General features: G+C 35.6%; 2 protein-coding genes across 2 annotated transcripts; both read right to left on the reverse strand.

Annotated features, from left to right (window-relative positions):
• Positions 1-1,034: 1,034 nt before the first annotated feature.
• On the reverse strand, positions 1,035-5,509 carry LOC123540502 (uncharacterized). Its single transcript, XM_045325584.2, has 4 exons — positions 5,358-5,509; positions 4,656-4,737; positions 3,354-3,444; positions 1,035-2,653 (listed from the first exon to the last, which is right to left on the reverse strand). The coding sequence occupies exons 2-4, from the start codon at positions 4,729-4,731 to the stop codon at positions 2,191-2,193; spliced, it is 630 nt and encodes a 209-aa protein (XP_045181519.2). The 5' UTR covers positions 4,732-4,737; positions 5,358-5,509; the 3' UTR covers positions 1,035-2,190.
• Positions 5,510-7,108: 1,599 nt separating this feature from the next.
• Positions 7,109-12,826, reverse strand: LOC123540175 (uncharacterized). Its single transcript, XM_045324981.2, has 3 exons — positions 12,478-12,826; positions 11,213-11,365; positions 7,109-10,608 (listed from the first exon to the last, which is right to left on the reverse strand). Exons 1-3 carry the CDS (start codon positions 12,737-12,739, stop codon positions 10,358-10,360), a joined length of 666 nt encoding a protein of 221 aa, XP_045180916.1. The 5' UTR covers positions 12,740-12,826; the 3' UTR covers positions 7,109-10,357.
• Between the last annotated feature and the right edge of the window lie 945 nt (positions 12,827-13,771).

Raw genomic sequence — 13,771 nt, forward strand, 5'->3', positions numbered from 1 at the left:
ATATGGTCGGTTAAAATGAAGATTATTCTAACTGTATCAACATGAAAAATAAACAAATTCTAAAGTATTCGGGAGGGGGGGGGGGTGCATTTTTTTTCATATTTGAGGAACCTTGCTCTCCGACACCTTAAGACATTCAATTCAAAGAACTAGATACATTTTCACGGTACATACAAAATCTTACACTCCGTAAGGTAGAGGTCGTCTCTTTAATGCATGCAATTAATATGGAAATTTTGACCACACTATCGCCCATCCACCCCACACACCGAGAAAAATAAGAACTCGTCTTTTTTTTCAGGTCACTCGGGTTCTTGCGATCAACAGTTAGTTACCGGAAGTGACACATATATTACGGAGTTCCAACATGGCTGACCACAGGAGTTCCCGGATGTTCGACATATAAACCGGCGGCACTCCTAACTGTTGCCGGGTAACCAAATTTAGATACAAGAACTACGCAGAAACCAGCGGAAATCAAGCTTTTATACATTATTTGCTTACAGTTTTCTTCAGAGATTTTACAAATAAAAATTCGGTAACTTGTACTAGTTGATACGAAATAACTAATGCGCTGATTTTATTTTGGGGATCACTGAACTGATCTCCGGTCTATAGAGGTAATACACTTAAGGACTTTAAACCGTATCCATATTTCACTCATGTATTCAAATATTAGTTCCATGAGCGGTATTCATGCTCCATTTTTCGTAGAAAAAAACATACCACGTTACAATTTATGCCTTTATTTAAACTGTATATTCCATAAATATATAAATGCTATGCACTTGACAAGTAATATTTGTGGGGATGTAGAATGTAATTATTTTTTATTTAGATCTGATTTTTTTTTTTTTTGTTTTTTTTTGTTTTTTTTTTTTTTTTTTGTTTTGTTTTTTGTTTAGTCTGGACTTCTCTTTTTTTACAGAAGACATTCTATGCTGTCTATTTATTATATTATAAATAATTATTGTCTATCAGTACCATATTTACTCACACGTTATGTCGAATTATTCATAACTTAAATAAATAACTAGGATATATATCTTTATTTGTTTCTTTCTTTCTTTTTGTTACTTAAAATCAATACACCTCAGTTATATCAAACCATGTTCGATAGTATTAGCATTGTATAGGACAGAGCATTACACAAAACATTATACATAATGTAACATATAAATATATTATTATGACAGTGAGATTGTTGTATAAGAATTAAACAACATTGACATATTTAAAGCCCGAACAGCACTTTTTTTTGCAGTTTCCGAGTAATGGTGACAGGACTCGTTGGGGTGGGGGTGGGGGGGGCGCCGTCACGAAAGTCGCGTGGTTGCACGAGAAAAGTAAATTTCTCAAAAGCACATTGTCATGTGTTTTAAATAGTATGATTTATATAATTATGTAGATTCTGGTTGAAATATTTAATTTTTTGGAGGGGGGGGGGGTCAAATATGGGGGTAAACATATTTTTGTAGAGGGCAATTGGGCCGAATTTCGGCCTAAAACAGCTAAAAACACGGAGCCTTATAGTCATAGAAAGTAATAATTGCAAAAATATATGATGCAGTTTCAAAATATATCTGAAAAAAATAATATCAAATAACATCAAATATCACAAAGCAAGTCATAACCATTCAGAAGCAGATATTAATTCAGAGACTTGATTTGTTTCATTCTCATATGCATAATAATTTTTGTCATATCGTTTTCAAACCAGTGAAATTTTTAGAAATCCGCCAGATAAATGGTCCAAGGTAGACAACTCTAGTTTAAGTTACAATTAGCTATATGACAGTCATTTCCCTTGCCTTTTAAACCAGCATTCAGTTACTTTATTCTGCTGTCGAACGTTGATTCTGTTTATTACACCTTTTCGAAAATTGATTGTGTACCTAGTGTTTACGTCAAAAACACTTGGCAAAAATTCACACCTTAGTAAAATTTTTAAAAAGGCCATACCCCATACAAAATTCAACAATTTATCAAATTTAACAATTTAACAAATTTCCTAGTAAAATCGGTTTATCAGTTTTACAGAACATTGTATTTAGCAACCATGATGATGTATTTACCCAGCGTTCTAAATTGTTTCTTTCATTACACCGAGTAAAGCCTTAATTCCTTTCGTATAAAAAGAAACATTCTGATCTACTAGTATTTCATTTCGAACCACTTCATCTTTCTTCTTCATGTTTCCACTTCTCCGCTACCCTCTTCAGTATCGTCGCCATCTTGAAAAAGATTTTCGCCAGTTCCACTTATTGCTTTTCCGCGAAGAAAATAGTTCCTATATGTGCTGTTGCTATTCTCTGTATCATTAAAAGTGTGTTCGACAGTTTCAACATTTAAGTGTTCCTTTTCCTCGTCTTTTGATTTTGTTGCATTTGCAGTTTTCTCATAATGTCCATCATTTTGTAACATATCAAGATCAAGGCTCGAACAGTCTAGTTCCGGTTTGCAAGTAGGTCCACAAAAGTTTACACCAACGTCGCAACATTTACATAGCGCGTCATGGATGTAGCAGACGAAAGAAGCGTACGTGCAACATCCGGCATAGTTGCCACAACAACCCCATTCGGAACCCTTCAGATTCCATCCTCGAGAATTAGAACAATTTTCTTCAACAGATTTAGTCTCATGGCTCCATGAACTGTAAACGATGTAAATAAATTATTGTAATACACAAGTTTACATCAAATATGATACATGTAGCCTGTAAGTTTTGCCAAGCAATATTCCAAAATTCTAATTAAAGCCACTTCAAAATGGGTCCTCACGCAAAATTATAAGAAATGCCTTTGAAAATGCGGAACATACAGAAAATATAGTTAAAAGATCGCATTACAACAATAAAGTGTCATGGGGTCAATTCACATCATGACAATATATGTCAGTGTGTAGATTTACCATTGCTGATTCCTTCGTCATTAACCACACCATAATAAAAACTACACGAAGACTGGCACACACGGCGCACTGCTCTATAAGCGGTTCGAATCTACAACCTTACAGTGTTAGATGTTCTGTGCTCAAAATCAGAATGGTTCGGAATTCTTTCTCTCGTCTCAAATCGAACCGTCAGTCAAGCGAAATGTGAGGTACATTTTATATATAACGCTACCGTGTGTTGCACACTCTGCAAGTTGAAGAACCAGGTGAAACTTCCGGTACTGGAGCATCTTCTGTATCTTGTAGTATGTATCCTCCAATACCTATTAAAATTGTTTTTATTCGTCTGGAAGAGTCGCACATATAGGCAACCGGTGGTGACTATAAATAAACTTAGATGCAATTTATGACGATATTGGTTAAGCAATCGTAAGTCCAACTCAAAGAAAAACATAACTAACCTACAGTTACTGCACCTTTCTGACACTGTGATGTTGTTTTCTAATATACTGGCTTCAGTGTATGCCTCAGTTACATTTCCGCTCGTTATCTCTGAAAGATAAAATAGGACACCGAAAAAGTACGACCCCATTTAGAAAGACACAATTCTTTTTTTTTTTTTTTTTTTAAAGACGTTTCAAGAAAGTTGCAAACGCCTTCAAATACATTTTGAACCGTCCTCCTGGTCAGTTTATTTTTTGTGCAACTGAAAATTATTGAATTTTGAAGACAACCATAGCCTAGGTGAAGTAGTACTCCCATCGGTACGGTATGGTACGGGTTCTTGCTGTTAATCAGGATGGTATAAACACACTAAATAGATGGTCTTCTTTCTTCTGCATAAAACTGAGAAACTTCCAATGGCTGCTGCGCACACCTGGACCCAATTTAGATATCTTTAACTTACATTTTCTTGAAAAATTTTGTCAGAGCTGAGTAAAAATCAAAAGAAAAGTGGGGTCATGTTTGATTTTAGAACAAACTAACACACTGTAAATCAGTTAAAATGAGACCCAATATTTATAGTGGTGGTGTATGACCTAAGGTTCCAAGACAAATTCTGTAATGCTTCATTTTATTACTACATAGAACTGTCATGTGATTTCAGCACACGAAAATAGCTCTGCATAGCAAAAAAGCTGAGAACTATTTTAATCCGCCATTATGTGCCCAAAATATTTCGCGCCATTTTTTGTACACCAATAGAAGCTTGAAATGGTTAGCACGGCACTCATTGTGGCTGCTAAAGCCGTATCACAGGTTTTTGCTTATTTCTTCAGTAACTATATGCCGTAAACAGAGACTGATAGTGATGTTTTTTAATCGCCAAGGGAAGCATTAATTCTTCATTTTAGATAAATATTTTTTATATCTTTGTAAAGAGAAATGAATGACGAACACTTCAATAGGATAATAAATATTGTGTGTTCATTCTAATTAATACAATATTTGTTCAAACTTTTTTTCCTTCTTTGTTTCTATTAGAAAATATCAACCAGATAAAAATCGATATCGCATAGCCAGGTGATTTCAAGGGGGATAATTGTACCGATAAGACGGCAAATTTTACCTAATTGTTGATCATGGTAACATAAATCCAACATATTAAAATGACACTTGTAACAGTACACATGTGTGCTATCTAAAAGGAGATATTACGAGTGTGCAAATAGATCGACAATTTGCAATTTTTCAGCAAGATCGCAGTTTTCACGAGCACACTGTGCTAAACTCTGACTTACGGAAAAGAAAGAAATACTCACTGCCTGCTATTTCTAGACAAATTTCAAGCACCATTATCATTACTACATGTTGATTTGGAACTTTTGATCTCTGCATTGAAATCTAAAACATACAAAAATGTCTTATTCAAACTACAACCATAAATTATGGAAACATGAACGACAGGGGAAAATCCATCGTGAATTATTTGAACTTTTAATTTGGCACCAACGTAGACTCTACGACCTTCCAAAATACTGGTAATATTTATCCGAAAAGGATTACAACTGTAGAAGTCCGGTCGAAAAATGTCACGTTGGGACACCGCTCAAAGAGAGATCACCATGTATTAATAAAATTAGTTATTGTACATTAACGTTTCCAAATGCCAAAATGGCTTTGTTTACAATGTGGTTATCACGTGCTTTTCATTAATTTCTTGCTATATGCTTGTCATAGATACGAATACTGGATCAACTTAGTAGAAAGAAACGTTGATGAATCAATTGTTGTTATTACCTCCCTTTATGGCTTTAACTTATCTATGTATTTGCACAGTTGCTTCATCTGTTTTCAGCAACACGAAACTTTAAGTTTTAGTGTTAAAATATCAAGGGCCTATCAGTTCCTAGAAGAAAAGGTTCTTAATGCATAAGTACACGTTAAAAGACAAAAGAGCGCCAAAAGAAAGTTAAGAAATTTAAAATTTTAATTGTTTGTGAAAAATGTTAAAAAGTACGCACCTTCAATTTTCCGTATGATATCAAACACAAATATCACCGATATATATTTGCACATATCCGAATCACCCTTGTTTCTTGGCAAAAACATGTCTGTTTACTGCATGCCTTAATATGATAACACTCTTTCAATTTTGTGAGCGAGTGTTTTGAATTAAAACTTTTAAATGCAGAAGTTTTTATCTTATAACATAAATTGTGAGCTACTCAAGTATTGACCAACAAATGTGTGCGTTGATACGTCTGTAGCAAAAACTTTAAATGGGATAAACAACGGATAACGTAATCTAGAGACGTATTTCATACGGGAACAGGTGTTCGAAACCTGACAGTCATAAACTACTGGTAAGTTAAAGCTAGTTCGGGGTACATGTTCGAGCCCTTAAAAGATGCATGGTAAAAATGAAAATACATGTATCTGAGCTGGTTACATAGTGAAACAATGTGAAATAACTTCAAGGCATCATATAATAGGTTCTTTTCTGACGGTGGCACAATATGTCAACGTGGACTTCGAATTAATGGCTCTCATTCGGTTGCCCAGCAAGTCAACAAAGTCAAGTTAACTCTTTCATTCGGTAGAAAAATAAGTTAATGAATTCAAGTCAATTCTCTCACTTGACAGAATAGTCAGTAAATGAAGCCAAGATAATTCTGCCCTAAGATGGGAAAGTAAGCCAACGAGGTCACGTTAAAGCCCTGCTCAGCGGCTATTCAAATTCTATTGTGTGTATGCAACCCATGATTACAATAGGTAACAGTTAACGACCACGCGCCACACTTTAGCACGCAAAACCACAGGTATTTTATATAGAATTTTATATAAAATAGACTCTATTTTGACAGGCGTCACTGTTCATAGTCAGGATTTTCATGCTCTTTCAGTTACAATTTAAGGTTAAAATGTAGGACTGGAGCAGGTCTGTAAGACTCACGTTCGATTCAAAATTAAGTCAACGAACTTCAGATAAGTCTCTCGTTCGATTAAAAAGTCAGTCATTGAAGTCGAGTAAATTATCGTATTCAGTGGAAAAGTATGCCAACGAAGTCAAGTAAAATCTTTAACTCGTCGAAAAAGTAAATCTACGAAATAAAGTTATTCAGGGTAAAAGTAAGTCAAGGAAATAAAGTTGATTTTCTTATTTGACGAATGAGTAAGTCACCGAAGTCAGGTAAATTCTTTATTTCTTTCGGATCTCTTTGTTTAGTTGATTTTTGCTGAATCGAAGGAAGACCGTCTCCGGTCGGCTTGCGAAAGTCCAAAAACTGACATCAGCACTGCTGCCTTAGGGTTAGGTTATCATAGACCTCTAAAATTCAGTTGTGTTATACCTACTCTATGGCCACCTTGACTCGGCATCGACGATTTTGATAAATCCCCTTCTAGTAAAGAAGCAGGGTGAAAGTGCACCAAAATTTTAACCTGAAATTCTAAGTACAAACGGTGATAGTTCATGCCATAGGATTTGGGTGGTGATGTGAAATATTTTTTTCATGTTTGAAGCAAATAAATCAAGTAATGACAGAGATAAAGTGAAAGTGCATCAAAGCTTGGACCAAGCTGTGGACGCGGAACGGACACCGACGCCGGGTCGAGTTGGCTAGCTCTCTATATACTTCGTACAGTCGATAGCTTACTGTTTTATAATGCATTCCTCACGGGACGGAAAACACATTGGTTTTGCCTTACCTGTTGTCTATTGCCATGCTTTACTTATAGTTATTAATCTTCGTATAACATAAAAAACAAAGCAAACTTTAAAAATGTCTTTTATTTCAAATGGACGTAAAATAAACAGTCAATATTTACTCAAAGAGAATAAAAACTATGAATGAACCAAAGCATTTTCCTTATAAAAGCTGTACACAATATTTAACAATTTTACTTATATTCAAATACAGACATTATATGACACAATGTAGAATGATATAATTATATAAAATATACATACAACGCTTACAGCAGTAAACACACTGAGTCGTTAAAAATGTATACATATAAAATTATCTTATATAAAGTGTAACTATGTATTTCATGTGCAGTTTGCAGTATTTATGACCTATGCGAGTGATCACAAGTCTTTATTTGTCATGTCTAAACTTACTTAAAAGTTAAAATGGTTCATCAACAAAAGGCTTTGCTCAGGTACAGTTAAAACATTTCTGTATTTGCAACCAAGGAGAATAGTAGCAGACTCGGTTTGACTGAATCTGTGAATGAGAGGTAATGAAATGAGCAGCGCACCTCACGCCCACTAGCACCGGCTTCTGGTTGTGAACACGTAATGACAATCGGCTCTTTCCGTGTGATTACGTATCCTCCGTTTGCGATTTCGGCATACTTCGGCCATAACAGAAAGTTATTTTTCCGAACAACCGGAGAATGCCGAAATCGCATACAGAGAATTCGTAAATGAACGGAAACTGCCGATTGCCATTACGGGTCCATAACGTTAAGCAGAAATTTATTATACAGAAACACGGAATGGACACCATGATCCGAAAGGATCAGAAATTATAAAAACACCGAGATCAACTTATCTCATTACATATAACATAAATATTAATGTATAACATATGATTTTGGGTTGCACTGATAAAAACAGAAGGTAGAACACTGAAATGAGTTTGGACAATCTTTATGTGGCTTTTAGCCAGAATAATACACTGTGGCTATATAATCTAAAATAGTACCTCATTCAGATTCTACTTAAGGTAGTGGATCCGTATTCGGCAATTTCCGTGTGACTACCTCTTCGTCTGTTATTTCGGCATTCTTCGCGGGTCATTAATGTAGCTCACAGGAGCAATGGCGTCCTTAACAACCGGAAAGTGCCAATGTTTAGAGACCACAAACTGTTTTCCCTTAGTTTTTCATTATAGCATTATGGCGTGTACGGCCCTCCATAAATCGAAACATGTATATATAATCACTTTTTTTTTCAAGAAATGTCTTAGTTACAGCAAAATAATGGATGAGAACCATATAAATAGTGGTATTTCATTTGAGTATTTTTCGTGTGAATGATATGATCCCCTGTTAACATCGTTCGCATGGAGGGACAAAACCCGTTTCATGAAACTTTTTTTGAAATACATCAAATACATTAACTTTTTGTCAAAATGTGTATTAAAATACTCTAAACGCACTGAAAATGCTCAATTTTGAAAAATATGTTACTTCTTGGCTTTTGTTAATATTGCTGACCAATCAAAACGGAATAAACTTTACCTTATTCCCAGATACAATGTATACGATTACCTTATTCCCACTAAATTCCATGTAACTTTTTTTAAATTTGTGGTCTCTGACCGAAATCACATACGGAATAGAAATTTCTGATTACGGGTCCATTACCTTAAGGCAAACTTTAAGGAGAAAGCTTTGAAAAAGGAATCTGAAATATTTTAGTAAATGTAAATGATTAAATTATCTATTCCTTATTACATCTTCACAAATAGAAATTAAATAAAAACAACTAAAATAGTAACCTTAAAATTGTGTTTGCTCTCATATGTTTATGTACATGTATTATGCTTTTTCAGACAAACAAAGATGATAACAAAATAAACAACAAGTTACAAAAAAAAAACCTAATTCAATGAACGCCCTGCACATTTATACACAAATACCTTGCCTGATAAGGTCCAAACATTAAAGAAGATACAAGAGTTATGGTTCTTGGCCTAGTTACCCACATATTGCTGATAAACAAATGAGCCGCGCCATGGGAAAACCAACATAGTGGGTATGCGACCAGCATGGATCCAGACCAGCCTGCGCATCCGCGCAGTCTGGTCAGGATCCATGCTGTTCGCTAACAGTTTCACCAATTCCAATAGGCTTTAAAAGCGAACAGCATGGAGCCTGACCAGACTGCGCGGATGCGCAGGCTGGTCTGGATCCATGCTGGTCGCAAACCCACTATGTTGGTTTTCCCATGGCACGGCTCAAATGTAGATTTTTTTTCAAAGCTATAAAGCTGTTAAAGTATATGAAGTCAATAACAGTGGACATAAACAAAATGTTTAACTAAGAAATACCAATTTTTCTAATAAAAAGGGGTCATAATTCTGATAGAATGGATAGAGTTACTTTTCTTAGCCTATTTATTCGTCTATAACCAATGAACAAGTGTGCAAAGTTTCAAAGCTATAGCTCTTTCAAATTTCAAAAATGTTGATCAATAAAAGATATTTTAAACCAATATTTTTATTATACCAGATTTATATAGCGTTCTTTTCATGAGAAACACATTCAAAGGCGCCTTACAAAGCGCAAAGAAAGCCACTCAGGGCGCCAAATTCATCCTCTACTAGTACAGACACAGAGCGATCTGATCAGAGGGACAGAATGGGACAAACCCCTCAGAAATTGGCCAGAACAGAGAGCGAGAATTTTTTTTATAGATACAGGCCAACTTTATATACCAACTTTTTAAGAACAAAAAAAAGCCACACTTTGATTCTTACAAAATGCTAACGAAAGTAATGGTACTTGGCCTACTTAGGGCTTACTCAATGACGATAGACAAGTATACAAAGTTCCGGATCTACGCCCGATACAGTAAATAAAAATCTTAAGCAACGCCTACACCGACGATCAAGTGATCGTACAAGAACACCAGCACTATGTCGTCGCTCAATATGTCGGCCATAACTATGTCCGACAAGGACTCACCAGACAAATACGGCATCTTCAATGCAGTTACTGGTGATTTAATCATGATGTATATCGAAATATAGCGACGTGTGCAGTTTGAATGGGGAAACAATTAAATATTTTTGCATTAAATGTCGATGGTTCACTGATCGATGCTGTATTTGACTTTTCAGAAAACTGTACTCCCAATAAGAAATGAAAACGAGCAGTCTCTACAGGTGCGTTTGTAAACGCCATTCATATATGCATTCATTCTATAAGCATATCTCTTATACGGTAAGAATTTCTTCTTATAGCAACAAATGTTCTTGCTTTATTTTCCCTGGATTTCTTTTAAATCTCATCTATAGTAACGATCCGTCCTGTATGTCCTGAGCTCGTGTGCTCTATAAGCCGTACTGTGCCGTCCTGCCACCCGCACTTTCATCCAGTACAGAGTATAAGCCAATGCTGACAGTAAAGCCAAAATACCACCAATAGCTGCTAAATAAAAGGACCAGGATAAAGTCCGTAGGTTCGGAAACCTGAGCCACGATCTGTCGGTATCGGCGTGAGTACCGAAATATATCAACCCTACCGCTATAAGAACAACTGCAAAGAGAAGAAATAAAACAAATTTGTTGATGTATCATCACCTCTTTATGGTCGTATACAGTGACACAATTGTATGGTCTTCAGTGTTTAACATATTCAAGACTTTGAACCAGAATAAAAATTTCAAGCTCAGGGCGTTTTTTCTTTGTTTTTGTTTGTTTGTTTTTGTTGTTTTTTTTCTAAATGAAATTATTTCCTTGTTCAATCTGTTTTTGTTGTTGCTGTTGTTTTTTTGTTGTGTTTACAGACACGCCCTCACTATTTAGGACATTATAGCGAGTTTCCCTGCTTCTGCTGATGCAGGAAGACACCAGGTGCCTCTCCGGGCATAGTTTCATCCATGGTCGGATACCTGGGTAGAACCATCGATCTTCCGTAAGCCCTCTCATGAAGACTTTACACCCCAATGGAGGTTTCGAGCCCACCAAGGAAGGGCAAATCACTAGTTTTAAGTCAACAACCAGGAAACCCCGTTCAAATAACATCCTTTTATGGTTCAGTTATATAGATATACCCGGCTATATGCCGTATCCAGCAACAAACAAACCATTACATCTAATGATAGCTTTACTTACATTGAAACGAACGTTAGCATACTTACATATAAGATAATTTGATAGACAGACGAATATAGCAGAGTATTTCTGTGCTATTGAAGGCATACAATTCAACAGCATGAGAAGTCCGAACAGTACACTGCACAATGACAGGATCACGCTGACGGTCATTAAGGCTTGTGTTGTAGCAAACCAACCTGTAAAATAACGAGCGTTGTGTTTATAAGCTTATTCTATAGCCGCCGCCGGTGGTGACTCTTCCAGAAGACTGCTTGTAATATTAGTAGGAGGACAGTGCAAGACACAGAAGAGTATCCAATTCCAGTAGTTTCTCTGGTTCTTTATCGTGCCAGGTGTAAAGCACCTATACAAGGGACATGGAGGAGCGGGGGCTCGAACAAACGACTCCTGGTGCGGTAGTCAGACTGTGAGTGTTACCACCAGACCACTGCATCTGCTCTCGTAATAACATCTATAACTAGCTAAGTTTCCTACTAACGAAATGAGATCTCGATTATCGACGAAGACGCTTTCTTTGCTCCGTTTATTTGATTTATAAGAGTCTGGGCGTTACGTAAAACTTGATTAGTGTGACAGAAAAACTGCCAATGACGATTCTGCTATTTATAATTTCTTTTGCAAAACCCATTGGCACTTCGATAAAAGCTTATAAACTGATTTACAGTAGATTTGTATGTAACAAAATATATGGTCAGTAAGCATTGTTATAAGCTTTTTAATGTTCCGATGAAGTTTCATAAAACTATATCGTTGAGATAAAGTGAAACAACGAAATCAATATAACTGGTTGTTCATTTTGAAAAATCTATTTTATGATAGCAATACAAAATGTGTGTACATAATCTTACCTTTTATCTCGACATAAATTATCAATATGATAAAACAATTACACAGCGAAAAAGTTAACGACTTGTAGAATACATGATTGCATTATATTTATAGTTCCAGAGACATTTTACATTTGAATTACACATTCAATCTGTGTCACAAACTTTCAGAATGGACAGCGCTTAATATTTTGTCACAGGCACGAGACTTGGACAAGCACGAGAATCGGACCTAGGATGAAGAAGATATGATCAGATTAAGTCAAATATATTCGTGCCCGTTCCAGTATATAATTAAAACGATAATCAAACCCCATATTACGTTAAATAAATATGAAAACAGCATAAAAGACATCACAGAAATAGTCCTGTCTCGGACGTTTATTACATATTTCGTAACGAAAGTAGAGACCCTTAATCGAAGTTGTCTCCCTTGTCTATCAATAAAACTGAAAACTCACCTGTGATGAGATATTTTCTAATCGCATCATATTCTCGGGCAAATATCCACCAACAGCCATTATATGTCCGTCCAAAACTGTCCCTATGATCCGAGTATCCGGCGAAACAGATTTCCCACAGTCCTAGCTTTTCTAACTGGGTAGAAACAATTGCCCCATCCTCTGGTACGATCCAATATGGGGTCGCGAATGCGATGATTATCAAAAGACTGGAAAATATACAAATAACAAATCCTACGCCTGCCCACATTAAATTTCCCATATTTTACAGTTTAAATTGTTCATTCAAACGTTATTGAAATTAGAAAATACCTGACAGGTAGGTAGGTCCACTTTTCAAATGACAGGGGTGGTTTACCTGCGTTAATTTACAAGTTTAGAAAGCGACGCATCTGCGGTCCTTATATACACGATTGAATGTCACGAATGAATAGTAAAAACTATTGTCCGATTTCCGAAGGACCGAGGCTAAATAGGTTGGACTACCGACCGGCAAGTAATTCAATAAGTGTTTTATTGCATGAGATTCACTTTTTTTATTATTTTTATTATTATTAGCGCTGTAAACATCAGATTATATCATATAGTGAATATAAACCAGAAATTAAGCACAAACTATGGAGCGGCATATGATAAAAGGTATAATAATAATAATAATAATAATAATCATCCTCATCATCATCATCATCATAACTTACTGTCATTATAACTTGTTGAAAATGCAGAACTAGGTATTTTCATATTATTTTATTATAAATAAATCAAAACTTAGAAAGTTACGTCGTGGTGGTGATATTAATTTGGCATGACTGTTATTAAGCAACCATAATTGGATGGATGGTCTGGCGCATATGACTAGACTCGAAGTAGGTTCAAAATATTTAGATACTTTTCTGTAAACAAATATAATTTTAAGAAATAATTAAACTGCTTTCAAAATTGATGTACGTGTGTTACATAGTATGGTATAGGTTTAAACGTATTTTTAGGAGGTTTCAACTTATTTTTAGGACATACATTATTAAAAAAAAAAACTCATTTACATACACACGGTAAGTTTTTAGAATCGATGATCTGCACACCTTGGCATGGTTGTGCGGAACGACGAAGTTGGCCAGCTACTGGCGTCTATTCGCATCAGCATAGATCTAGAAAAAGCCAAAAATATTATACTAGTGGTCGATCATTTGAAATCATTACTTTAATCATCTCTTGTCGTCTGCTGCTGACAATAGTCGCCTTCTATTTCACATAAGAATCGTCGCCGGTCCGGTGTGTATTAACTTCTGATACA

The sequence above is a fragment of the Mercenaria mercenaria genome, chromosome 16 (assembly GCF_021730395.1).
Source record: "Mercenaria mercenaria strain notata chromosome 16, MADL_Memer_1, whole genome shotgun sequence".
Lineage (NCBI taxonomy): Eukaryota > Metazoa > Mollusca > Bivalvia > Venerida > Veneridae > Mercenaria > Mercenaria mercenaria.

Excerpts from the sequence above, each read along its gene's own strand:
- LOC123540175 (XM_045324981.2), bottom strand. The coding sequence starts at position 12,739 with ATGGGAAATTTAATGTGGGCAGGCGTAGGATTTGTTATTTGTATATTT. Across the intron at positions 11,366-12,477 it reads TAGAAAATATCTCATCACAG|GTTGGTTTGCTACAACACAA; the intron begins GTGAGTTTTCAG and ends GTTATTTTACAG. Across the intron at positions 10,609-11,212 it reads TCTATCAAATTATCTTATAT|TTGTTCTTATAGCGGTAGGG; the intron begins GTAAGTATGCTA and ends TTCTCTTTGCAG.
- LOC123540502 (XM_045325584.2), bottom strand. The coding sequence starts at position 4,731 with ATGCAGAGATCAAAAGTTCCAAATCAACATGTAGTAATGATAATGGTG. Across the intron at positions 3,445-4,655 it reads TTGTCTAGAAATAGCAGGCA|AGATAACGAGCGGAAATGTA; the intron begins GTGAGTATTTCT and ends TTTATCTTTCAG. Across the intron at positions 2,654-3,353 it reads GAAAGGTGCAGTAACTGTAG|TTCATGGAGCCATGAGACTA; the intron begins GTTAGTTATGTT and ends CATCGTTTACAG.